This window comes from Oncorhynchus masou, chromosome 29 (assembly GCF_036934945.1).
Source record: "Oncorhynchus masou masou isolate Uvic2021 chromosome 29, UVic_Omas_1.1, whole genome shotgun sequence".
NCBI lineage: Eukaryota > Metazoa > Chordata > Actinopteri > Salmoniformes > Salmonidae > Oncorhynchus > Oncorhynchus masou.
The window spans coordinates 15,339,114-15,364,801 of record NC_088240.1 but is presented as its reverse complement, the minus strand read 5'-3'; the positions used below and the strand labels follow the sequence as shown (position 1 = coordinate 15,364,801).

The 25,688-nt window shown below is 45.3% G+C and overlaps 1 protein-coding gene across 2 annotated transcripts in view; it reads right to left on the bottom strand.

The window, feature by feature from the left end:
* LOC135519057 (protein TFG-like) overlaps nt 1-25,688 on the bottom strand; it is a 29,056-nt gene that overhangs the window by 2,202 nt on the left and 1,166 nt on the right. For both annotated transcript variants that reach the window (XM_064944101.1, XM_064944102.1), the window contains exons 2-6: nt 24,977-25,183; nt 24,330-24,413; nt 17,401-17,547; nt 16,690-16,851; nt 12,582-12,695 (exon numbers count right to left, since the gene is read on the bottom strand). In XM_064944101.1, coding sequence (XP_064800173.1) covers nt 12,582-12,695; nt 16,690-16,851; nt 17,401-17,547; nt 24,330-24,413; nt 24,977-25,160 — 691 coding nt within the window. In that variant the 5' untranslated portion in view covers nt 25,161-25,183. The remainder of the gene's footprint in view (nt 1-12,581; nt 12,696-16,689; nt 16,852-17,400; nt 17,548-24,329; nt 24,414-24,976; nt 25,184-25,688) is intronic.

Sequence of the window (25,688 nt, the reverse complement as noted above, 5' to 3'; positions counted from 1 at the left end):
CAGTCAACTGAACAGCTCCAAGCTAAACACACAAAACACTTTTATTTGGATAGACGTGTTGGGTCAGAGCGGGTGCCATCTGTCTAAACAGGTCTGTCTGTGTCAGTAGACAAGACACTTCCCTCCCAACTTTAATTAGCCATAACCTCACAGGTCTATGTGTGTGTGTGTGTGTGTGTGTGTGTGTCCCTCTCGGGTCCATGTCACATTTAAAAAGTCTAGACTGGAAAGTCGTCTCAACACCATGGACTGGGAGTGTGGTTAAGTGTGTCTGAAAATAAAAACTAGTGGTTTAAAAACACAAAACGGCACATACACGTGCTCTCACAATGTGGACCGGACCGCCGAGCTTGGAGCTAGGAACACAAGCATTTCGCTACAGCCGCAATAACATCTGCTAAATTGATTTGATGCTTGCTTTTGCGCAGGTCAAAGCTGATTAACATGAGGTTGTCTGGCACAGCTGCCTGACCAATGCTTTTATTTTTGCTAAAGTTCACTGTTTTTTCATGTGCCAGTTAAAGCTGAGCGTTGATTTTCCACTCAGAGGGCCCGTAACAGAGCCCTATGGAACCCCTTTGTGAGGGAAAAGGGACTAGACATAATTCTAACAAGTTCTGCAGGGACATTTGTGCTAGGCTATCACTAGGCTGATTAAACACTCACTGAAGAGGTAGTTCACTCCAAACACACACACACACACACACGCAGTGGCTGAAAGATACACAAACACAGGTCCAAACAGCTGGGGCACAAATGTGCCTGAATAAAACTGACCCAAAAGCTGCAGGGGACAAACTTTCTCAAAGTCAGAGGAAGATAAAAGTATAAAAACAAGGGTCTGAGGTGCAGTGGACTGGGGAACTAATGAGACCGTCTACTACAGACAGACAGGGTGCCACACAGACACATGAAGCCTTCTTATACACTCCCAAGTCTGGACCAGATGAAAGAACCATGTTTCATTCCTCCACCATTGGTGATCACTCATCTAACATGATTCAAACATTTACAAAAATGTAACTAGGCAAGTCAGTTAAGAGCAAATTCTTATTTACAATGACGGCCTACTGGGGAACAGTGGGTTAACTGCCTTGTTCAGGGGCAGAACGACACATTTGTACCTTGTCAGCTCAGGGATTCCCCGAGCTGACAAGCTGACAAGGTAAAAAGCTGACAAGGCCCAACGCTCTAACCACTAGGCTACCATCTTGCCCCAAATTGTGAAAAGTCTATACAATGAAACCAGACATACTACTCTATAGGACTGCATCTATGAATCAGCTGTAAGCCCACTGTTAACCCCTGTAATGTGAGCACCATGGTGCTCGAGTGAGAATCACAAAGTGTGTGTGTGTATGAATGTGTGTGTGTATGAATGTGTGTGTGAATATATACATATATACATATATGTGTGTGTGTGTGTGTGTGTGTGTGTGTGTGTGTGTGTGTGTGTGTGTGTGTGTGCTCGCGAGCATGTAGGTGCTGACTTTCTCTCCATCTTGGTTTCCTGTCTGCTATCCATCATGTGTGTTATGTAATCCGATAGAGGGGTGGATGGAGCTGCCGTCAGGCCTCATTGGCCAGAAGAATTCATCTCTGATCAGTAAATGTAAGTCCCTAAGGACAGAGAAATCAGTGCGGCTCTATGGAGAGAGAATGGCTGCCTGCACATCCCTTCAGCTGAACACAAAACAGAGCTGGAAAAATGATCTGGAATGTTATTGCTTCACTGTAGTTCTCAAGCCTATTAGGGATGTTTCCAGAAAGGAAGCAAGACAATATGGCTGCTATTACATTTACGTTAGTTATTTAGCAAATGCTTTTATCAGTTAGTGCATTCACCTTAAGATAGCTAGGTGGAACAACCACACACAGTTATAGTAAGTACATTTTCCTCAATAAAGCAGGTATCAGCAAAGTCAGAGCCAGTAAGGGTGGGTCAAGTGCAGGTACACAAAAGTTAATTTCTTTGTGTGTGTGGGGGGCTGAGGAGGTTGTGCGAGGGGGGTACTGTGGGATTATTTAAGATAATCCTTGAAGAGGCAGAGTTCCAAATGGTTTTGAAGATGGGCAGGGAGGTTGCTGTCCAAGCTTCAGGGTGAAGCTGTTTCCACCAGGACGGAGGAGAGCTTGGACTGGGCTGAGCGGGAGCTGCTCTCCCATAGCGGTGGGAGTGCCAAGAGGTGGCAGAACGGAGTGCTCAGTTTGGGGTGTAGGGTTTTAACAGAGCCTGAAGGTATGCAGTTCTTCTCACTGCTCCGAAGGCAAGTACCATGGTCTTTTGTGGATGCAAGGTTCAACTGGAAGCCAGTGGAGTGTGTGGAGGAGATGGGTGACATGGGAGAACTTGGGAAGGTTGAACACCAGGTGGGTTGCAGTGTTCTGGATAAGGTGCAGGGGTTTGAAGGCACAAGCAGGGAGCCCAGCCAACAGCGAGTTGCAGTAGTCCAGACGGGAGATGACAAGCGCCAGCACTGCTTCATGTGTGAGGGAGGGTTGTACTCTATTGATGTTGAGCACATGGACCTGCAGGGGCGAGTTAAAATCAAATAATGTATTTGTCAGATGCGCCGAATACAACAGGTACAGTGAAATGCTTACTTAAAATCCCTTAACCAACAATGCAGTCAAGGAAAAAGTGATAAAAGTATTCACTAAAATAAATAATGAAAGAGCAACGATAAAAATAACAGTAGTGAGACTATATACAGGGGGTACCGGTAGTGAGTCGATGTGTGAAGGGCACAGGTTAGTCGAGGTAACGTACAGTGCCTTGCGAAAGTATTCGGCCCCCTTGAACTTTGAGACCTTTTGCCACATTTCAGGTTTCAAACATAAAGATATAAAACTGTATTTTTTTGTGAAGAATCAACAAGTGGGGCACAATCATGAAGTGGAACGACATTTATTGGATATTTCAAACTTTTTTAACAAATCAAAAACTGAAAAATTGGGCGTTCAAAATGTTTCAGCCCCTTTACTTTCAGTGCAGCAAACTCTCTCCAGAAGTTCAGTGAGGATCTCTGAATGATCCAATGTTGACCTAAATGACTAATGATGATAAATACAATCCACCTGTGTGTAATCAAGTCTCCGTATAAATGCACCTGCACTGTGATAGTCTCAGAGGTCCGTTAAAAGCGCAGAGAGCATCATGAAGAACAAGGAACACACCAGGCAGGTCCGAGATACTGTTGTGAAGAAGTTTAAAGCCGAATTTGGATACAAAAAGATTTCCCAAGCTTTAAACATCCCAAGGAGCACTGTGCAAGCGATAATATTGAAATGGAAGGAGTATCAGACCACTGCAAATCTACCAAGACCTGGCCGTCCCTCTAAACTTTCAGCTCATACAAGGAGAAGACTGATCAGAGATGCAGCCAAGAGGCCCATGATCACTCTGGATGAACTGCAGAGATCTACAGCTGAGGTGGGAGACTCTGTCCATAGGACAACAATCAGTCGTATATTGCACAAATCTGGCCTTTATGGAAATGGCAAGAAGAAAGCCATTTCTTAAAGATATCCATAAAAAGTGTTGTTTAAAGTTTGCCACAAGCCACCTGGGAGACACACCAAACATGTGGAAGAAGGTGCTCTGGTCAGATGAAACCAAAATTGAACTTTTTGGCAACAATGCAAAACGTTATGTTTGGCGTAAAAGCAACACAGCTCATCACCCTGAACACACCATCCCCACTGTCAAACATGGTGGTGGCAGCATCATGGTTTGGGCTTGCTTTTCTTCAGCAGGGACAGGGAAGATGGTTAAAATTGATGGGAAGATGGATGGAGCCAAATACAGGACCATTCTGGAAGAAAACCTGATGGAGTCTGCAAAAGACCTGAGACTGGGACGGAGATTTGTCTTCCAACAAGACAATGATCCAAAACATAAAGCAAAATCTACAATGGAATGGTTCAAAAATAGCCATATCCAGGTGTTAGAATGGCCAAGTCAAAGTCCAGACCTGAATCCAATCGAGAATCTGTGGAAAGAACTGAAAACTGCTGTTCACAAATGCTCTCCATCCAACCTCACTGAGCTCGAGCTGTTTTGCAGGGAATGGGAAAAAATTTCAGTCTCTCGATGTGCAAAACTGATAGAGACATACCCCAAGCGACTTACAGCTGTAATCAAAGCAAAAGGTGGCGCTACAAAGTATTAACTTAAGGGGGCTGAATAATTTTGCACGCCCAATTTTTCAGTTTTTGATTTGTTAAAAAAGTTTGAAATATCCAATAAATGTTGTTCCACTTCATGATTGTGTCCCACTTGTTGTTGATTCTTCACAAAAAAATACAGTTTTATCTTTGTTTGAAGCCTGAAATGTGGCAAAAGGTCGCAAAGTTCAAGGGGGGCGAATACTTTCGCAAGGCACTGTACATGTAGGTAGAGGTAAAGTGACTATGCATAGATAGTCGCTCTGGATAAGAGCGTCTGCCAAATGACTTAAATGTAAATGTAGATAATAAGCAGAGAGTAGCAGCAGCGTAAAACTGGGGGTGGTTCAATGCAAACAGTCCAGTTTGCCATTTGATTTGCTGTTCAGGAGTCTAATGGCTTGGGGGTAGAAGCTGTTAAAAACCTTTTGGACCTAGACTTTGCACTAGACCAGTATGCTTACACCCCCATCCCCTGTGCCGGCATTGTTTACCACTTGGCCTTAAATTGTATCAATTTGTTTTTCTTGGTCACCCATGCTATTTCAATAAATCATATTTTTTCCATTGTTTTCATGATGGCAGAATGATTGGGTATACTTTTTTTTCAAGATAAATAATGAAAAGAGAATCTTCCAGCCTATTGGGTCTCTCACTACACCCCCATATGCCATGTCTTGAAATAAGCAGACAGACGGATTAAAGGTTCACATTGTAATACTTCTGACAGCCAACTTTCAAGCTGGAGAGGTATTCCTTCTGATAAAGCATCAAAGACCCCGTCTGTGCAGTGGTGGGTGAACAGGTGTGCTAAACCTCAGAGACAAACAAACACAGAACATTTCTTATCTAGGGTTGATCGTCATCTGTACAAAACACCTTCCTAATAGTGAGTTGCACCCCCCCCCCTCCCCTCAGAAAAGCCTCAATTTGTCAGGACATGGACTCTACAAGGTGGCCCATGTCGACACCAATGATTCCCACAGTTGTGTCAAGTTGGTTCGATGTCCTTTGGGTGGTGGCCCATTCTCGATACACACGGGAAACTGTTGAGTGTATAAAAACACAGCAGCGTTACAGCTCTTGACACAAACCGGTGCGCCTGGCACCTACTACCATAACCCGTTCAGAGGAACTTCAATCTTTTGTCTTGTCTATTCACCCTCTGGATGACAGATACACAATCCATGTCTCAGTTGTCTCAAGGCTTAAAATCCTTCTTCTTTAACCCGTCTCCTCCCCTTCATCTCCACTGATTGAAGTGGATTTAACAAGTGACCTCAATAAGAGATCATGGCTTTCATCTGGATTCACCTGGTCAGTCTAAGTCATGGAAAGAGGTGTTCATAATGTTTTGTCCACTCAGTGTAAATGAGACAGCCACTAGAAATGTTCTGCTTATGGATCTTGTTAGCTCCATGTTTACGTGTAAACCCAAACCAAATGTTGACAGAGACGAGAGAGTGACTGGTCCATCTACCCCCAAAGTACATGATCTGCGTCCTCGTTGTGTTAGTGAAGAAGTCCTCTGTGCATATTGTCAAGGCACCACACCCTTAATCAACGTGTTCATTCCCAACATGCTGGCAGGAGTGCACTGATCCTTTGAGACTATTCCTGGTCAGCGATGATCAGTCTTCAATGTATTGTCTTTGTACAGACCCTATGGACACTCCCGAACTAAGGGAACATTTGGGGTCTCTCTCTCGCCAGAGCCTTGGGATAGAGAAAAACGTGTCCCTGCAGCCTGATTCGGCCGTCTGGCCAACAGCTGCAGCCCAGAGCCTCTCTCCTCCCTGGAAGTCTGGGAGAGAGGGAGGAGCGGATGAGCAGAGGGAGGAGCGGATGAGCAGAGGGAGGAGCGGATGAGCAGAGGGAGGAGCGGATGAGCAGAGGGAGGAGCGGATGAGCAGAGGGAGGAGCGGATGAGCAGAGGGAGGAACGGATGAGGATTATGAACTCCAGAAGACGACCAGCCAACCACACAGTCAGCGATGTCACACTGAACCTAGTAACAGCCCGTGACCGCTATATGACCGCACAGTCATTTATGGACAAACTAAAACTAATAACCAACACTAAGTGCAAGGGTCTGGAATATAAAGGGTACGACTGAGTTGAATAAGGAAGAATGACTAACTTTCGACTCTTAGCGGTGTCTTGGCTCTGTTAAACTCAACCCAAACCCCTTGGAGAAGCCTGAACCCTGAACCCTGCCCAAGCCAAAACCACAGAGCTGGTCTGGGGAACACGGTCAAACCAACACCATGTGGAACCGCACTCTCTTTGTTCCAAGTGCGGTTTAGAGGCCCTGGTATGGCTCCTCTGTGTTCAAGCCACAGCTCAACGAGCCTACCGTGCGTGTGCGTGTACCAGCTGTGGTTTGGATCCTGTGGTGGGGTTTTGTCAGTGAGCTGGTTATGGGTCTCTCTGGGTGAAATCAGAGACGTCTCCAGGGATGGAGGCGGCTACGGAGAGCCAGAAGAGCCAAAAGACGTGCCTGCCAATGAAAAAACATCACATCCAAAATAATGAGGTAGCTTAATAATAAGACTCACTCACAACATGTTCCTCTGTCCCCTCCCTTCCTGTGTCTGTCTGTGTCATATACTGAGATGCCAAAAACTAGAGCACATTGTGGAAATACCCAGCGGGACCAAGAGTTGAAGCTGTGTTCATTCCATATCACCACCATTATGGAAATACCCAGCAGGACCAAGAGTTGAAGCTGTGTTCATTCCAGATCACCACCATTATGGAAATACCCAGCGGGACCAAGAGTTGAAGCTGTGTTCATTCCAGATCACCACCATTATGGGAATACCCAGCGGGACCAAGAGTTGAAGCTGTGTTCATTCCAGATCACCACCATTATGGGAATACCCAGCGGGACGAAGAGTTGAAGCTGTGTTCATTCCAGATCACCAACATTATGGGAATACCCAGCGGGACCAAGAGTTGAAGCTCTGTGTTCTTCCTCAATCTACACACAATACCCCACAAATGACCAAGCAAAAAACAGATTTTTGGGGAAATGTATAAAGATTATAAAAACTGAAAAATGACATTTACATAAGTATTCAGACCCTTAGTACTTTGTTGAAGCATGTTTGGCAGCGATTACGACCTTGAGTCTTCTTGGGTATGTCGCTACAAGCTCGGCACACCTGTATTTAGGGGATTTTCTCCCCTTCTCTGCAGATGATTTGCACATGTATTTTCAGGTCTCTCTGGAGATGTTAAATCAGGTTCAAGTCTGGGCTCTAGGTGAGCCTCTCAAGGACATTCAGAGACTTGTCCCAAAGACACTCCTGCATTGTTTTGGCTGTGTGCTTGGGGTTGTTTGTCCTGTTGGAAGGTGAACCTTTGCCCCAGTCAGAGGTCGAGAGCAGGTATTCATGAAGTATTTCTGTACTTCTTACTAGTCTCCCTGTCCCTGGCGCTGAAAAATATCCCCACAGCCTGATGCTGCCACCACCATGATTCACCACAGGGATGGTGCCAGGTTTCCTCCAGACATGACGCTTGGCATTCAGGCCAACAAGTTCAATCTTGGTTTAATCAGACCAGAGAATATTGTTTCTCATGGTCAGAGAGTCTTTACGTCCCTTTTGGCAAACTCCAAGCGGGCTGTCATGCGCCTTTTACTCAAAGCAAATCTAATTTTATTTGATCACACGCGCCAAATACATCAGTAGACCTTACTGTGAAATGCTTAGTTACAAGCCCTTAACCAACAAAGCAGTTCAAGAAATAGAGTTAAGAAAATATTTACTAAATAAACTAAAGTAAAAAAAATGAAAATAGGGTAATGAGGAGTGGCTTACATCTGTCCAAACTACCATAAAGGCCTAATTGGTAGAGTGCTGCAGAGATGGTTGTCCTTAGAGGAACTCTGGACCCATGTTAGAGTGACCATCGGGTTCTTGGTCACCTCCCTGACAAAGGCACTTCTCCCCAAATTGCTCAGTTTGGCCGGGCAGCCAGCTCGAGGAAGGGTCTTGCAGAACTCAGCAAAAACCATTCCTTTTTCAGAACCCTGTCTTTCAAAGAATTCGTAAGAATGCAAATAACTTCATAGATCTTCATTGTAAAGGGTTTAAATACTGTTTCCCATGCTTGTTCAATGAACCATAAACAATAAATGAACATGCACCTGTGGAACGGTCGTTAAGACACTAACAGCTTACAGAATGTAGGCAATTAAGGTCACAGTTATGAACACTAAAGAGGCCTTTCTACTGACTCTGAAAAACACCAAAAGAAAGATACCCAGGGTCCCTGCTCATCTGCGTGAACGTGCATTAGGCATGCTGCAAGGAGGCAAGAGTACTGCAGATGTGGTCAGGTCAAAATATTGCAATGTCCGTACTGAGAGACGTCGAAGACAGTGCTACAGGGAGACAGAACGGACAGCTGATGGTCCTCGCAGTGGCAGACCACGTCTAACACCTGCACAGGATCGGTACACCTGAACATCGCACCTGCGGGGGGACAGGTACAGGATGGCAACAACTGCCCGAGTTACACCAGGAATGCACAAACCCTCCATTAGTGCTCAGACTGTCCTCAATAGGCTGAGAGAGGCTGGACTGAGGGCTTGTAGGCCTGTTGTAATGCAGGTCTTCACCAGGCATTACCGGCAACAATGTCGCCTATGGGCACAAACCCACCGTTGCTGGACCAGACAGGACTGGCAAAAATAGTTTAGTTCCAAACCTCTTCAATTTAAGAATTATGGAGGCCACTGTGTTCTTGGGGACCTTCAAAGCTGCAGACATTTTTGGTACTGTTCCCCAGATCTCAAATCAAAATCAAATTGTATGTCACATATGCTGAATACAACAGGTGTAGACCTTACCGTGAAATGCTTCCTTACAAGCCCATAACTTGGTGTGTTTGAACTACAATAAGAATTTGAAACTCTCGACCCGCTCAACTACAGTACCGTCAATGAGAATGGGAGCGTGTTTGGCCCTCCGTTTCCTGCAGTCCACGATCATCTCCTTTGTCTTGCTCAGGTTGAGTGATAGGTTGTTGTCCTGGCAACACACCACCCAAGTCATGGACTTCCTTCCTATAGGCTGTCTCATCGTTGTCGGTGATCAGGCCTACCACTGTTGTGTCATCAGAAAACTTAATGATGGTGTTGCAGTTGAGCCTGGCCACGCAATCATGGGTGAACATGAGGGGCCAAAGCATGCACCCAAGGGGCCCCCGTGTTGAGGAGCAGCGTGCAGATGTGTTGTTGCCTACCCTTACCACCTGGGGTGGCCCGTCAGGAAGTCCAGGATCCAGTTGCAAAGGGAGGTGTTTAGTAGGTCCTTAGCTTAGTGATGAGCTTTGTTGACACTATGGTGTTGAACACTGAGCTGTAGTAAATGAACAGCATTCTTCCATAGCTGTTCCTTTTGTCCAGGTGGGAAAGGACAGCGTGGTGTGTGATTGAGATTGCGTCATCTGTGGATCTGATGGGGCAGTATGCAAATTGGAGTGGGTCTGGGGTTTTGGGGATGATGGTGTTGATGTGAGCCATGAACAGTATTTCAAAGAACTTCATGGCTATCGAAGTGAGTGCTACGGGTGGTAGTCAATTAGGCAGTTTACCTTCACTTTCGTGGGCACATGGGGCATGGTGGTGTACTTGAAGAATGTAAGTATTACAGATTCTGTCAGGGACAGGTTGAAAATGGTCAGTGAAGACACTTGCCAGTTGATCAGCGCATGATCGGTGTACACGTGCTGGTAATCCGTCTGGCCCCGCGGCCTTGTGACCTGTTTAAAGGTCTTGTTCACATAGGTAATTGAGAGCGTGATCACACAGTCATCCGGAACAGCTGGTGCCCTCATGCATGCTTCAGTGTTGCATGCCTCGAAGCGAGCATAAAAGGCATTTAGCTCGTCCTGTAGGCTTGTGTCACTGGGCAGCTTGTGGCTGGGTTTCCACTTGTAGTCTGTAATAGTTTGCAAGACCTGCCACATCCAACAAGCGTCAGAACCGGTGTAGTAGGATTCCATATTAGTCCTGTACTGACGCTTTGCCTGTTTGATAGTTCGTCTGAGGGCATAGAAGGATTTCTTAGAAACGTCCGGATTAGTGTCCCACTCCTTGAAAGCGGCCGCTCTAGCCGTTTAGCTCGGTGCAGATGCTGCCTGTAATCAATGGCTTCTGGTTGGGATATGTAGGTAAAGTCACTGTGGGGACGAAGACATCAAGGAACGTATTGATGGAGCAGGTGACTGAGGTGGCATACTCAAATGCCATTGGATGAATCCCAGAACATATTCCAGTCTGTGCTAGCAAAACTGCCCTGTAGCGTAGCATCCGCGTCGTCTGACCTCTCCCATATTGAGCGAGTCACTGGAACTTCCTGCTTTAGTTTTGCTTGTAAGAGGTTGTCAGGAGGATAGAGTTATAGTCAGATTTACCAAATGGAGGGCGAGGGAGAGCTTTGTATGCATCTGTGTGTGGAGTAAAGCTGGGCTAGAGTAATTTTTCCTCTGGTTGCACATTAAAGTCCCCGGACACTAGGAGCACCGCTTCTGGGTGAGCATTTTCTTGTTTGCTTATGGCCTTATACAACTCATTGAGTGCAGCCAGCATTGGGTTGTGGTGGTAAATAAATGGCTCCGAAAAATGGTAGATAGAGTACCTCATCATAAACTGGAGACCACACTACCTCAGGCGAGCAATACCTAGAGACCTTTTTAATATTAGACTGCGCACCGGCTGTTACTGAAAAACACACACCTCCACCCCGTCTTACCAGACGTAACTGTTCTGTCCTGCCGATGCACGGAAAACCCAGCCAACTGTGTATTATCCTTGTTGTTCCACTACGACTGTGAAACACAAGATATTACAGTTGACAGTTGGCAGGATAGTCTCGAGCAGAGATCATACAGTTATTTTCCAGTGATTGCATGTTGGCCAATAGAAGGGACGGTTGAGGGTTACTCACTTGCCAACAAATTCTCACAAATCACCCCGATCTCCAGCCTCCTTTATTTCTGTCTTTTCTTCATGCGAATATGACAGGGATTTGGTCCCGGTCTCCGAGTAGCAGTATATCCTTCGCATCGGACACATTAAGGAGAAAATCTTCGTCCAACTCTAGGTGAGTAAACACTGTTCTGATATCTCAAAGCTGTTTTCAGTCATTCGAGACAGTACCAGCGACATTATGTTACAAACAACGTGAAAACAAAGCAACGTTGGTTAGGAGTCCGTGAAACGGCAGCCATCCCCACCGGCGCCATTCTGTCACGTCTCCACACAATCCTGTCTCGGAGGTCTATGGATAATTCCTTCGAACTCATGGCTTGGTTTCTGCTCTGACATGCACTGTCAAGTGTGGGAACTAATATAGACAGGTGTGTGCCTTTTTCCAAATCATGTCCAAACAATTTAATTTACTACTGGTGGAATCCAATCAAGTTGTAGAAACATCTCAAAGATGATCAATGTAAACAGAATTCATCTGAGCTCAATTTCAAGTCTCAAAGCAAAGGGTTTGAATACGTATAATTAATAAATAAAATATTTTTTCGGAATTTGCAAACATAAAAAAAATCTGTTTTTGTTTTGTCATTATGGGGTAGTGTGTGTAGATGAGGGGAAAAATGTATTTGATCTATTTTAGAATAAGGCTGTAACGTGGTTATGGTCTGAATACTTTCTGAATGCACTGTATGTTACAGATACATCAGCATGTAGATATGCAGAGTAACAATACTGTACTGAAAACAGGACTGGGGAACTGGCCAATCCAAGTGTAATATTTAGCCATCCCAGACTAAAATGGAGGCATTAATAAATACCCTACTAAGATGGCAGTTGTGATTTACATTAGATTTAATGTCCAACAGCATGACACAAACAATTAAGCAGGACAACCAATTCCCCCCATTTGTGGTTGGCGACAAGTCTGAGCAGTGAAAATCATCTGGATGAAGCCATTGCAACACTGACACAATCATAATGTTCTAAATGTCTGTAGAGGACAAAGTGGAAATAAGAGCAAAAAACAACATGCCATTAGCAGGGCAGGGGATTGGAACATCGTTCTGTGATGGGCCCTTTTGCTCAAGTAGTGTTGTCCCAGGCCCTAAAGCTGCCACTCCAGAGAGGTGTACCACACATCCACTGGATTAAGGCTGCCCTGAGGCACAGGCCTAAGATCAATTTAAAGCACAAACTGACATCTGGTAACTGTCATGGGGTGAACTCACTCTACCGTCTTGACAAGACAACAGTTTTTTAGGGATCCCAGTTAACCCCAGATATTTGGAGGTGCTAAACCACCCAATGGCTACAATGGCCCACACTGACAACCTCCCTCCCCACATTTTCCTACATATATTCATTCATGCAGAGATCTGGTGGTAATGGTTACTGTGTGCGTGTTCCTAACCGTCGAGGGCTGCTGGGGGTCCCTGCTGCATCCCTGCGTAGGGGGCGGCGGACGACGATGCTGCAATGCTGTCTGGAGTATCTGACCGCTCCACAGACGAAACACCCGGGGGGGCTAGAGAGAGGGAGAGAGAGAGGAGAGAGAGGATGATGAGATTACAGAGCATGAGCAGAGAAAGATAGAAATATATAAAACATATAGAGTTGAATAAATGTCGATAAACTTTTTTTTCCCCCACAAGGACATACAGGACACTATCCTCTATGGGACTCTATCCTCTATGGGACTCTATCCTCTATGGGACTCTATCCTCTATGGGACTCTATCCTCTATGGGACTCTATCCTCTATGGGACTCTATCCTCTATGGGACTCTATCCTCTATGGGACACTATCCTCTATGGGACACTATCCTCTATGGGACACTATCCTCTATGGGACACTATCCTCTATGGGACACTATCCTCTATGGGACACTATCCTCTATGGGACACTATCCTCTATGGGACACTATCCTCTATGGGACACTATCCTCTATGGGACACTATCCTCTATGGGACACTATCCTCTATGGGACACTATCCTCTATGGGACACTATCCTCTATGGGACACTATCCTCAAAACTCCATCCCTAAAACCATGATTTGACAAAATGACCTGAATGGATACTAACTACCAAGGACAGTCGACAAAACACTTAGAGCAAACAAAACCCTGCAGAGGAAATACCATCCAACACAAAACTGAGTGAACATTACTCAGTCTGAACCTACTATTTAATAAGCTTTATATAACAAAATGAACTATGGCTAATAAGCTGCTAGGACAGAACTGACCTGACTGCAACTTCAATTAGCACTGAAGTGTGAAGTGATGTGTGTGAAAACTCTTGAGTCTTAACAATGGCAGCAGTTTCATAGCCTCCCCCACCCAAATGCAGAGGCCGTTGAAGCCCCCTGGCGTATCCCCATGCAGATGTCATCAAAGTACAGAACCCCATGGATATTCAAAATAAAACTGCACGGAGTAACTACAAAAAGAAGCTCCTCAAGGACAATCCAGACACACTATTTGCTGACTGCTGCAAAGAGGGAAACATAAGCAACTTAATTTTCCGCACAGACCATCCCCTGGCATGACACAGTGCTATAAGAGCACACTACCCCTATGACAAGAGAGAGGGTATTGGCCCAGGCTAGACACTCAGAGTACTAGACATTGAGGAAATTTAAATCAACTTGTCAACATGTACCCATCTGGGACAGTAATGGTGCAGGGCATCCTCATGCACTTCCAGAAGGACCTTTACGGGATCAAAGAGAGAGAGCACAGAAGGAAAATCTCTCTCTGTGACGACCCCGAGTGAGTCTGATCACCACTTCAAACTGTCTTGCAGACGAGGATAGTCACCCCCCCCCCCCCCCACTCCCCAGCACTGAACATACCCAGGTCCCACAACTACACTGCTCCTCCATCAATGAGAGGGATTCATTCACAGGGATTCATGTCTCATGGCACAGCTAAGAGCAGTGAAGGAGGAGAGAGAGAGAAACACATGGCACAGCTAAGAGCAGTGAAGGAAGAGAGTGAAGGAGGAGAGAGAGAGAAACACATGGGACAGCTAAGAGCAGTGAAGGAGGAGAGAGAGAGAAACACATGGCACAGCTAAGAGCAGTGAAGGAAGAGAGTGAAGGAGGAGAGAGAGAGAGAGAAACACATGGCACAGCTAAGAGCAGTGAAGGAGGAGAGAGAGAGAAACACATGGGACAGCTAAGAGCAGTGAAGGAAGAGAGTGAAGGATGAGAGAGAGAGAGAAACACATGGCACAGCTAAGAGCAGTGAAGGAGGAGAGAGAGAGAAACACATGGGACAGCTAAGAGCAGTGAAGGAGGAGAGAGAGAAACACATGGGACAGCTAAGAGCAGTGAAGGAGGAGAGTGAAGGAGGAGAGAGAGAGAAACACATGGGACAGCTAAGAGCAGTGAAGGAGGAGAGAGAGAGAGACACACGGCACAGCTAACAGTAGTGAAGGAGGAGAGAGAGAGAGAGAGAGACACATGGGACAGCTAAGAGCAGTGAAGGAGGAGAGAGAGAGAAACACATGGGACAGCTAAGAGCAGTGAAGGAGGAGAGTGAAGGAGGAGAGAGAGAGAAACACATGGGACAGCTAAGAGCAGTGAAGGAGGAGAGAGAGAGAGTTTTGCAACTTCTGTATGTGTAATGTTTACTGTTAATTTTTATTGTTTATTTCACTTTATATATTATCTACCTTACTTGCTTTGGCAATGTTAACACATGTTTCCCATGCCAATAAAGCCCTTGAATTGAGAGAGACACACGGCACAGCTAAGAGCAGTGAAGGAGGAGAGAGAGAGAACACATGGCACAGCTAAGAGCAGTGAAGGAGGAGAGAGAGAGACACACACATGGCACAGCTAAGAGCAGTGAAGGAGGAGAGAGAGAGACACATGGCACAGCTAAGAGCAGTGAAGGAGGAGAGAGAGAGACAGATGGCACAGCTAAGAGCAGTGAAGGAGGAGAGAGAGAGAAACACATGGCACAGCTAAGAGCAGTGAAGGAGGAGAGAGAGAGAAACACATGGCACAGCTAAGGGCAGTGAAGGAGGAGAGAGAGAGAGACACACGGCACAGCTAACAGTAGTGAAGGAGGAGAGAGAGAGACACATGGCACAGCTAAGAGCAGTGAAGGAGGAGAGAGAGAGACACACGGCACAGCTAACAGTAGTGGAGGAGGAGAGAGAGAGAGAGAGACACACTTTATAGCTAACAGTAGTGGAGGAGGAGAGAGAGAGAGAGACACACGGCACAGCTAAGAGCAGTGAAGGAGGAGAGAGAGAGAGAGACACATGGCACAGCTAACAGTAGTGAAGGAGGAGAGAGAGAGACACACGTCACAGCTAAGAGCAGTGAAGGAGGAGAGAGAGAGAGAGAGAGACACACGTCACAGCTAAGAGCAGTGAAGGAGGAGAGAGAGAGAGACACAGACACATGGCACAGCTAACAGTACTGCACAAGGAGGTGAGAATGCTGAGGTGTGACAGAGAGCCCACCTCAGACCGGGACCACAACGGGATAGACAACCCAACAGACAACACCCCCTCCTAACAGTCCCCGTCAGCTCCCCTGACAACCCCCCACATATCCACCGAGGGCACAAAAGCCAGAAATTGTGTTCCTCATTGACTCAACTGGCAAATCAATTCAAGAGAATAAACTTTTTCCCCAACGCACAAGTGGTTATCTCCACCCTGCTACTACGAAAATACTTCCAGCCAGCCACCATACAGCAGGTGAATGACAGCATTTCCCAGGACTTTGCCTCAAAACCTAATGTCTACCTGGCCCACCACATCACCCTGGACTTGAACAGCCTTTACGACCAGGTCCATCTCTACAAGGCAGCCATCCCAACTTCTGCCAGGACCCCGAAGGACGTCACCCTGAACCGCAGCACCTCACACAGGGGCAACAGAGCAGTGGACACCCCGTCCAGACCAACGAGAAATCTGCACCGAGAGAACCCACACCAAGAGGACCTACAGCGTCACCAGCCACACCCCAACCAGCTGAGACCAACCCAAACAAACCCTGGCCACACCCTATATAGGGCCCCCCAGATCAGACCTACGCCCCTTCTGCCCCCCGCCCCGCAGCAGACCTCAACATGAGAGCCGCACATATGCCCAGGCCATGAGCAGAGCAACAGGCCCAACCACCACTAATTCTGGGCTCCAGAGTGGGCAGCGGTCTAAGGCACTGCTTCTCAGTGTTAGAGGCGTCACTAGAGACCCTGGTTTGACTCCAGGCTGTATCACAACCGGCCGTGATTGACCCAGCGTCGTCCGGATTAGTGTTTGACCGGGGTAAGCAGTCATTGTAAATAAGAATTTGTTCTGAACTGACTTGCCTAGTTAAGTAAAATACAAAAATTGTGCACCCCCCCATCCCCATCCTGCGATGAAGGGGGTCTGTATCAGACGCTCAACAGGGAGACAGAGACAGAAAGGTTGGGGAGTGAGGCCAAGGTCAGTCAGAAGACTGCATAAGAAAATACAACAGAAAGTAATAGCAATGATAGGCGGCCTTACCTGGGACATGGTTCTCACTCAGGCCAAAGGCGGAGATGACGTTCTTGCTGACTTCGTCCTGCTTATTCAGGGGGTCAAAGGCCGACATGCTAGCCGCACTGACTGGGACCGGGGCCTGCTTCACCTCTGCCACCACCCTCCCCTCACATACATCCACCGAGTCTGGAGGAGAGAAGAAGTGGATGGGATGCATGTCAACACACAATACATTGTCAAATATGCAAATAAGAAGAACGTTCCATTATCTTTTATCATTGAAACATCAACTCATTACCCCGGATTAGCGGCATAAACACGCCAAAGGAAACACCTCGTAAAAACATTTTTTACACTTCTCTCCTTGGAAAAACAAATCCACCTGTTGCTGTCCACCACAAGTCAACTAGCGAACAACATTGATGCAAAGCATGCTGTGAAAACGCCCCTTGCGTTAAACATAGCGCAGGTGTGGAACTTGATTGGTCCACTGGATTAGAAGCAATGGATGGTTTAGGAAAGAGGACCACCCTTTTCAGGGCTAAATAGTGAAGTTATAGAGAGGGTTTAGGAAGTAATAAAACCAACCAGCCTGTATCTGTGTATACACTTCATAAAGTTAGACAACAAATATGCACATCAGTAGATAATTACTTAAAAACACACTTCACACTTGCAAAGACAGAGGTAGGTGTGTGTGTGTGTGTGTGTGTGTGTGCGCGCGCGCGCGCGTACCCCTGTCTGGTGCGGAGGCAGCCAGGCCAGGTTCTGAGGGGGGCTCCAGACATTCCAAGAGACCGTTGATTTTGTTCCTGAGCTCAATGAGCTCCTTACGCAGGTACTTTACCTGACAGGACTCCAGAGGTCTCGGCTGACCATTCACTGTGGGGGGAGAGAAGAGAAAGAGATTACCACATTAGAGATACATAGACTGAACAAAAATAAACGCAACATGTAAAGCATTTGAGCAGAAATAAAAGATCAGTGAAATGTAACATTTGCACAAAACACTTATTTCTCTTACATTTTGTGCACAAACCTCTCCTTTGCCAAGATAATCCATCCACCTGACAGGTATGGCATGTGAAGAAGCTGAATAAACAGCATGATCATTACACAGGTGCAGGTTGCGTTGGGGACACTAAGATGTGCAGTTTTGTCAAACACCACAATACCACCGATGTCTCAAGTTTGAAGGAAGTGTGCAATTGGCATGCTGACTGCAGGATTGTCCAACAGAGTAGTTGCCAGAGAATTTAATGTTAATTTCTCTACCATAAACCGATCTCCATGTTGTGTAGAGCAGGTATTCCCAAACTGGGGTAAGCGTAATGCCGTAGGGGGTACGCCAAAGAAAAATGTCACCCACAATTTAAAAAAATTTATACAGTGCCTTGCGAAAGTATTCGGCCCCCTTGAACTTTGCGACCTTTTGCCACATTTCAGGCTTCAAACATAAAAGATATAAAACTGTATTTTTTTGTGAAGAATCAACAACAAGTGGGACACAATCATGAAGTGTAACGACATTTATTGGATATTTCAAACTTTTTTAACAAATCAAAAACTGAAAAATTGGGCCGCTTTGAGGACAATACAGTGCCACTGACACGGCTCGCTACCAAAACCTGTGGACTCTCCTTCACTGCAGCCGACGTGAGTAAAACATTTAAACGTGTTAACCCTCGCAAGGCTGCAGGCCCAGAGGACAACCCCAGCCGCATCCTCAGAGCATGCGCAGACCAGCTGGCTGGTGTGTTTCCGGACATATTCAATCAATCCTTATCCCAGTCTGCTGTTCCCACATGCTTCAAGAGGGCCACCATTGTTCCTGTTCCCAAGAAAGCTAAGGTAACAGAGCTACGCAATCTCAACCACACTGCACACTGCCCTAAACCATCTGGACAAGAGGAATACCTATGTGAGAATGCTGTTCATCGACTACAGCTCAGCATTCGACACCATAGTACCCTCCAAACTCATCATCAAGCTCGAGACCCTGGGTCTCGACCCCGCCCTGTGCAACTGGGTACTGGACTTCATGACGGGCCGTCCCCAGGTGGTGACGGTAGGTAACAACATCTACACCCCGCTGATGCTCAACACTGGGGCCCCACAAGGGTGCGTTCTGAGCCCTCTCCTGTACTCCCTGTTCACCCACGACTGCGTGGCCATGCACGCCTCCAACTCAATCATCAAGTTTGCGGACGACACTACAGTGGTAGGCTTGATTACCAACAACGACGAGACGGCCTACAGGGAGGAGGTGAGGGCCCTCGGAGTGTGGTGTCAGGAAAATAACCTCACACTCACACTCAACGTCAACAAAACAAAGGAGATTGTGGACTTCAGGAAACAGCAGAGGGAGCACCCTCCTATCCACATCAATGGAACAGTAGTGGAGAGGGTAGTAAGTTAAGTTCCTCGGCGTACACATCACGGACAAACTGAATTGGTCCACCCACACAGACAGCGTTGTGAAGAAGGCACAGCCTCAGGAGGCTGGTTGAAATTCGGCTTGTCACCAAAAGCACTCAAACTTCTACAGATGCACAATAGAGAGCATCCTGTCAGGCTGTATCACCACCTGGTACGGCAACTGCTCCGCCCACAACCGTAAGGCTCTCCAGAGGGTAGTGAGGTCTGTACAACGCATCACCGGGGGCAAACTACCTGCCCTCCAGGACACCTACACCACCCGATGTCACAGGAAGGCCATAAAGATCATCAAGGAAAACAACCACCCGAGCCACTGCCTGTTCACCCCGCTATCATCCAGAAGGCGAGGTCAGTACAAGTGCATCAAAGCTGGGACCGAGAGACTGAAAAACAGCTTCTCTCTCAAGGCCATCAGACTGTTAAACAGCCACCACTAACATTGAGTGGGTGCTGCCAACATACTGACTCAACTCCAGCTCACTTTAATAATGGAAATTGATGGAAATGTTTTTATCACTAGCCACTTTAAACAATGCTACTTAATATAATGTTTACATACCCTACATTACTCATCTCATATGTATATACTGTACTCTATATCATCTACTGCACCTTTATGTAATAAATGTATCACTAGAAACTAAACAATGCTACCTAATATAATGTTTACATACCCTACATTATTCATCTCATATGTATACGTATATACTGTACTCTATATCATCTACTGCATCTTTATGTAATACATTTATTACTAGCCACTTTAAACTATGCCACTTTGTTTACATACTCATCTCATATGTATATACTGTACTCGATACCATCTACTGCATCTTGCCTATGCTGCTCTGTACCATCACTCATTCATATATCTTTAGTACATATTCTTTATCCCCTTACACTTGTGTGTATAAGGTAGTAGTTGTGGAATTTCTAGGTTAAATGACTTGTTAAATATTACTGCATGGTTGGAACTAGAAGCATAAGCATTTCGCTACACTCGCATTAACATCTGCTAACCATGTGTATGTGACAAATACACTGAACAAATCTAATTGTATTACCCACAGATCACTCGGACCCATAAACAATTTAAAAACAAATAAAATATTGATAAACTCCCCTTCATGTTCGGCCAAATAACACAGTAGGCAATCACAGCAGCAAGATTTGTGGCACGTTGCCATTGAATTGAGAGAGAGACAAAGAGAGAGAGACAGACAGCGAGAGAGGGAGAGAGAAAGAAAGCTAGGGAGGGGATATATTGGGGGAAGAGTGAGAAGAGTACGAGACAAAAATCAGTGTGAGACAATAACATTATTACAGTTCAAATATATAGTGGTATGGAACTTCACAATGGTAAGGGTGAGGATCACCTCTTCAATCTCTCTCCATCCACCCTGCAGCATCCCAGAGCTATAGGATACAGTGATCTGTACCAGACAGTCCTTCTGATCACTATAACATGAGTCCAGGACATTTATTTTGGTCCTGTGTGAATGCAGAGGAGTGTGAACAGTTTGTGTCATGAACAAAGCTTCTGCCCATAGAAATAGACACAGGGGGAAGATGTTCCCCAATGCTGGAGAGGGAGCCGGAGTGGAAAAGTTTGGGAACCTGTGATCATCTCAATGAGTCCCAGTCTTACAGGCTGCCATAGCACAACACAATCCTTATCAGCAGTGGGATGAATCAATAGATAGAGATTATAGGGGCACAGAGGAGAGGGAGAGTATGCCCATCAATGGGTACAAAAAGGGCAGGGAGATGAGCAGTCCCACAGTACTCTGACACAGAAACCACATGACTGAAACCACAAAGTGACACCAAGGCTGTGGCTCTGGATAGAAGTAGTGTACTCAATGGGGAACAGGGAGTCATTTGAGATGTGACCAACACTCAACTCCTGGAGCACAACTAGTACAGACAGATGAGAACAGTTCTACACTACAGGAAGCCCAACAAATAAAGCTCAGTTGAAATGCATGATGGGAGCTTTGGACACATGGTACATGTGACAATGTGACTGTAGTATATGACATACAAGGGCATTCTACAGACAGAATTCCAGCGGGTCAGAAAAAGGCCCTGGATGGAGACGGACCGTCGGGATGAATCCTACTCTTCCCTCCTGCTCACAATCACTGTACACATGTCTGGGAATATCGACTACACTTGAGGTCACGGCCGGTGGCACGTGCTGGCGCTCCAGGCCTCGGCACTAACGTCTCAGGATGGAGTCAAATATCCCCAAAACATTTCCTTTCTGCCGCTCCCTCTCTAATAATAGCAGGGATAGTTCAGGGACACTGGGGTGTAATTGGGAACAGAGCACAGGATATTACATCATGGGGCCTGCTGGCATTGGAGATGAGAGGGAGAGGTGTGTTTGTGTAAACAGTTAGGCATATCTGACATTTCTGCACTGTGAAACAAAGGCGGAAGCATAACACATGGCCAGAGTACAATACTGTGACATGGACACACACACTACAGTGTAGGGACAGGGATGTCTCTGGCACTGGCAGAAGATCAGAAGGCATTATGATGATTAGGCCTAAAGCAGACAAAACCAGACAAAAGTCCTCGTCGTCCATCTGCCATCCTTCGCAGAGCACTCTTAAAACTCTCTGAAAAGGGGTTGACAACATGGAGCCCGAGATGGAGCTCAACTCCTGAGAGACATGTGAAAAGTATTACAAAAATGATAATAACTTTCATGTATAGCTTGGTGCCTCTACTAACCAACCAGCATAGGAACATTGCCTTTGGGACGATACTGGCAGGAGAGAAAAACAAAGTGTCAAGGGGTACGAATTAGGAGTTCAATGTCGAGGTCTTCTTGGATCCAAAAATTGAGATCCGAACAATTAAATTTCTACCCAACCAACAGGATCCAGTATTTTTTTGGGGGGGGAAATCAATATCCGATCCAGTTCGGACACGAGGTGGACCAGATCTGACACAACATGTCCGACCTGAGAGAGAATTTGATCCAAATTGGGTCAGGTCTGTATCCAACTTAAGCGGATAAGAAAGAAACATTATTTTTTAGCTTTACTGCCACGCAAGGTGGTTTTATTTGGCCTCACACGTTTTTTGAGAAAAACAAATATATTTTTATTTTATAATTTTCATTGCTGGACATAAGACTGTATAAACTCCAGGACATCAGCCCCAAGTGATTTGAATTCCCCCGCATAGTAGAGAGACATGATCATATACAAATGTAAGCAAGGTTTAAAATGATTCAGTCAAATATTATCTCTGTTTGGGCTTCTTGCAATCAATTTGCAGCCGACAAAAATTGTTTAATGTTCCAGACACCCGACCATCCGCTCAATAATTTTCTAATTATTATTATTATTATTATTTTTTATTTATTTTTTTTAATCGGCCTGTGGATGAAACTAGTTGATGATCCCTGATCTAGAGTTCAGTATACCAACGCTATAATTGCATGTTTCTGTTGACCACATTTTTTAGATTCAAGGATTTTTATTTTGTGATTTTAGGATGCTAGCAAGTGTTATAGCCTACCAAAATATGTTGTTCTACAACTCAGGTCTAACTCATATAATAGCCTAATATTTTTTGTTCTAAATTAAATGGAGATATAGCCTTTAGGCCCCAGAATCAGTCTGGTTTGGATATGGGTTTAATCGAAAAGTAATCCATGCCATGGCTGTGTAGTCCTACTGTCCTGAGAGTTGAAGAGACAAGTTGTCCTGATATTTCTTATTCCTATCCATGCATTACACAATCAAATCAGCAGCCTGCCAACATCAGAAATACAATATTTCTGCAGATAAGCCTACGGCAATGAGTCTACCGCACACACGCAAACATGACCAGATTAACTTCGTCTTTAATAAAGAACAGATATTTGACTATCAGAAAGAATGTGTAAATAACTCTGCATTATACAGCTTATTTATTTTGAACGAAAGCCACAAATCTAGAGCATAAATGAGCCACACATCTTTATGCTGACAAATATCACACTTGACTCGAGACATTCAACATTAGTTCAACTGTTATTTGAACACACAACTGTCTCTGTAAGCCCCGTCTAAGCCTGGGGTGCGGAAGTGACATCAGCAGATGCGGTGGAATGAGACGGATCCAATGCCAAAAAAATAAACAATCTCTAGCTGAAACTGACATTTTTATGCAGATATTATTATGCTAATGAGATTTCCACCGTGGCGCAGGCATCGACTCTAGGGCTTTTAAACAAAGGAAATAGCCAAATTAAATAGCAAAAGCCTACTAAATAGGCCAAGCTTTAAAATTTTTTACATGAAACACCCTAAATAAAGTAGTAAATTGAATAAATAAAACAAATTAAATAGCTCAGGTCTTGACAATATGGGCAACCCTTTTCCCCTTCATATCCACAATGTACATAAATGAGGGGTATACAGATGACTGTTGTTTTTTCCTCCCTCTACGGTCTTTCAGTTTCTTCTTCACGTCAGCAAAGAACGACTGACTCAATGTTTCAGAAACTCACTTTATATAGTCTAGGTGCTATCACTCTTTTCCGCTGTTGCGTCCTCCTCTCTCACAACAAGTAGTCTATTTTACCCCACATCACATAAATGGCTTATTTTAATAAAGCAAATTTGCCTTTTTGTCACAAAATGACACCTTTGATTTGATGAAAAGTGACCCCCCCCTGACAGTCATTCAGCCCTGAGAAAACATTTAAAATGTATGAAATGTTGTTTAGGAACTAAACTCTTCAAATTTAATTTGGGATCCGGTCAGTATTTCACATATTTGCACAAAGATCCGAGGCCCGTGGCCACCGAGTGGGATCCTACCCGGGATCCGAGGGTTAACTACAAAATGTGACTGGGTCAGATCTCGGGTAATCAAGTTCAGGTAGATCTATGAAGACCTCAGGTTCAATGTCAAACTATGAGACTCGACTGCCTCCCTGTGGCATGTTCCTGGAAATGAACCTTAACTTTTGGAGAGAGGGTGCTGTTGGAATGGAACAGTCAGAATGAGCATTCAAGAGGATACAAAGGACATAAGTTCTATATAGTACAGTACCATAACAAAGACTAGAAAAACAGAATGAGCCTACTTTAATATCCTTCGGGAAAAATCAAGTTGTTTTGATTATTCAAGGATGGGTGTGCTTGGCACAGCAGCACGTAGGCCTATAGTAAAAAAGGAAGGGATGGTTATGCATGTGTATGATAATATCTTACCGAAGAGAGTGAGTTTGAGGATCCTACTGCACTGGATGGCGAAAGACAGGTCCGAGCTGTCAAAAATAGTAATGAGGTCATCGTCTACAGGAAGAGAAGAGAGCAGGGAATATCATTCAGAACCCAAATCAGAATGAGGCCACGTTCCAATACTTTCACAATGAATCCTTATTTCCTAAGATAATGACTATTGTAAAATGACTGAATTGGTGAAAGCTGTGAGGTAGAAACCCTCACATGAACATATTCTCTTACTTCCAATAATAACTCTAAAAAAGGAGAGGATGCATTCTCAAGTGTATGGAAGAGAACATCCAGTTTCCTTTACCAGCAGGGAGCAGCTAAATGTTGAGGCATCAGATGGCATCTAGCTAGTGCAACGGAGTTAAGAACGTAAACTTATTTCACAGCTATCTTAAAATGTTGCGGATGGAGACATCCAAATTGGTACCTTTTGTATGGTTCTATCGGTTTACACGTTGTCAAGGAGGGCTGTCATTTGTGTTGCTAAACAGAGGATCACTGGTTTGAGCCCAGTATGGGGCAGTCGGACAGTGGAGGAAGCTAAGTAGTTAGCAGCACACTGACTACCAGTATTGTGATAATCCATCTTATTCCAGAACGGCCCAGTCCCCTTCCATGCTTACCCTCGTCCTTGTATTTGATGGTGACCTCGTCGTTGCTCTGCAGCTTGCCCCTGAAGACACGCTGCATCATCAGTACCAGCTCGTCATAGGTGATGTCCTCATTGTGGATGGGTATGCGTCTGATGTCATCGCCCAGCTGGGCCTTGATGATCAGCTTGCCGCTCAGGTCCAGTTGTCCGTTCATGGTACAGTCTACTGCTCCCACCTCTGGAGGGGACATCACAACAGGAGGTAGATGGAACATTACAAAGGAATCATGTAGGTTTCTATAGGAACAAGCACTGTTCATGACACAAACTGTTCACACCCCTCTTGTTGGTGAAGAGAATTGTGCAGGTTTAAAGCTCATTTCCTGCAATTCTACACATTTTGTCATGCGTCCCCCCCACCCCAGTTTGGGAACCACTGCTATAGATGATTAGTGAGCCACAAACAACCATTGAAAAACAGACCAGCACCATCAGTTAAAACATCCTTCAGATACAAAGTGTTTGGACCATGGGAAAATGGAAGAATCATTCATCTAGCAACCCAATTGGATTCACTCATCTTTACCTTTGCATGACATAGAATGCGCTACAGCTGGTCAGTGGTCACTGCCCTCTAAGAACCACTTTACTATATAGTACACAGTTCTGCTTCAAAAGTTTTAAAAAAGCCAGGCAGAGCTGGCAGGCCGGGTCTTATGCATCCCCACAAAGAGATTTGGGCC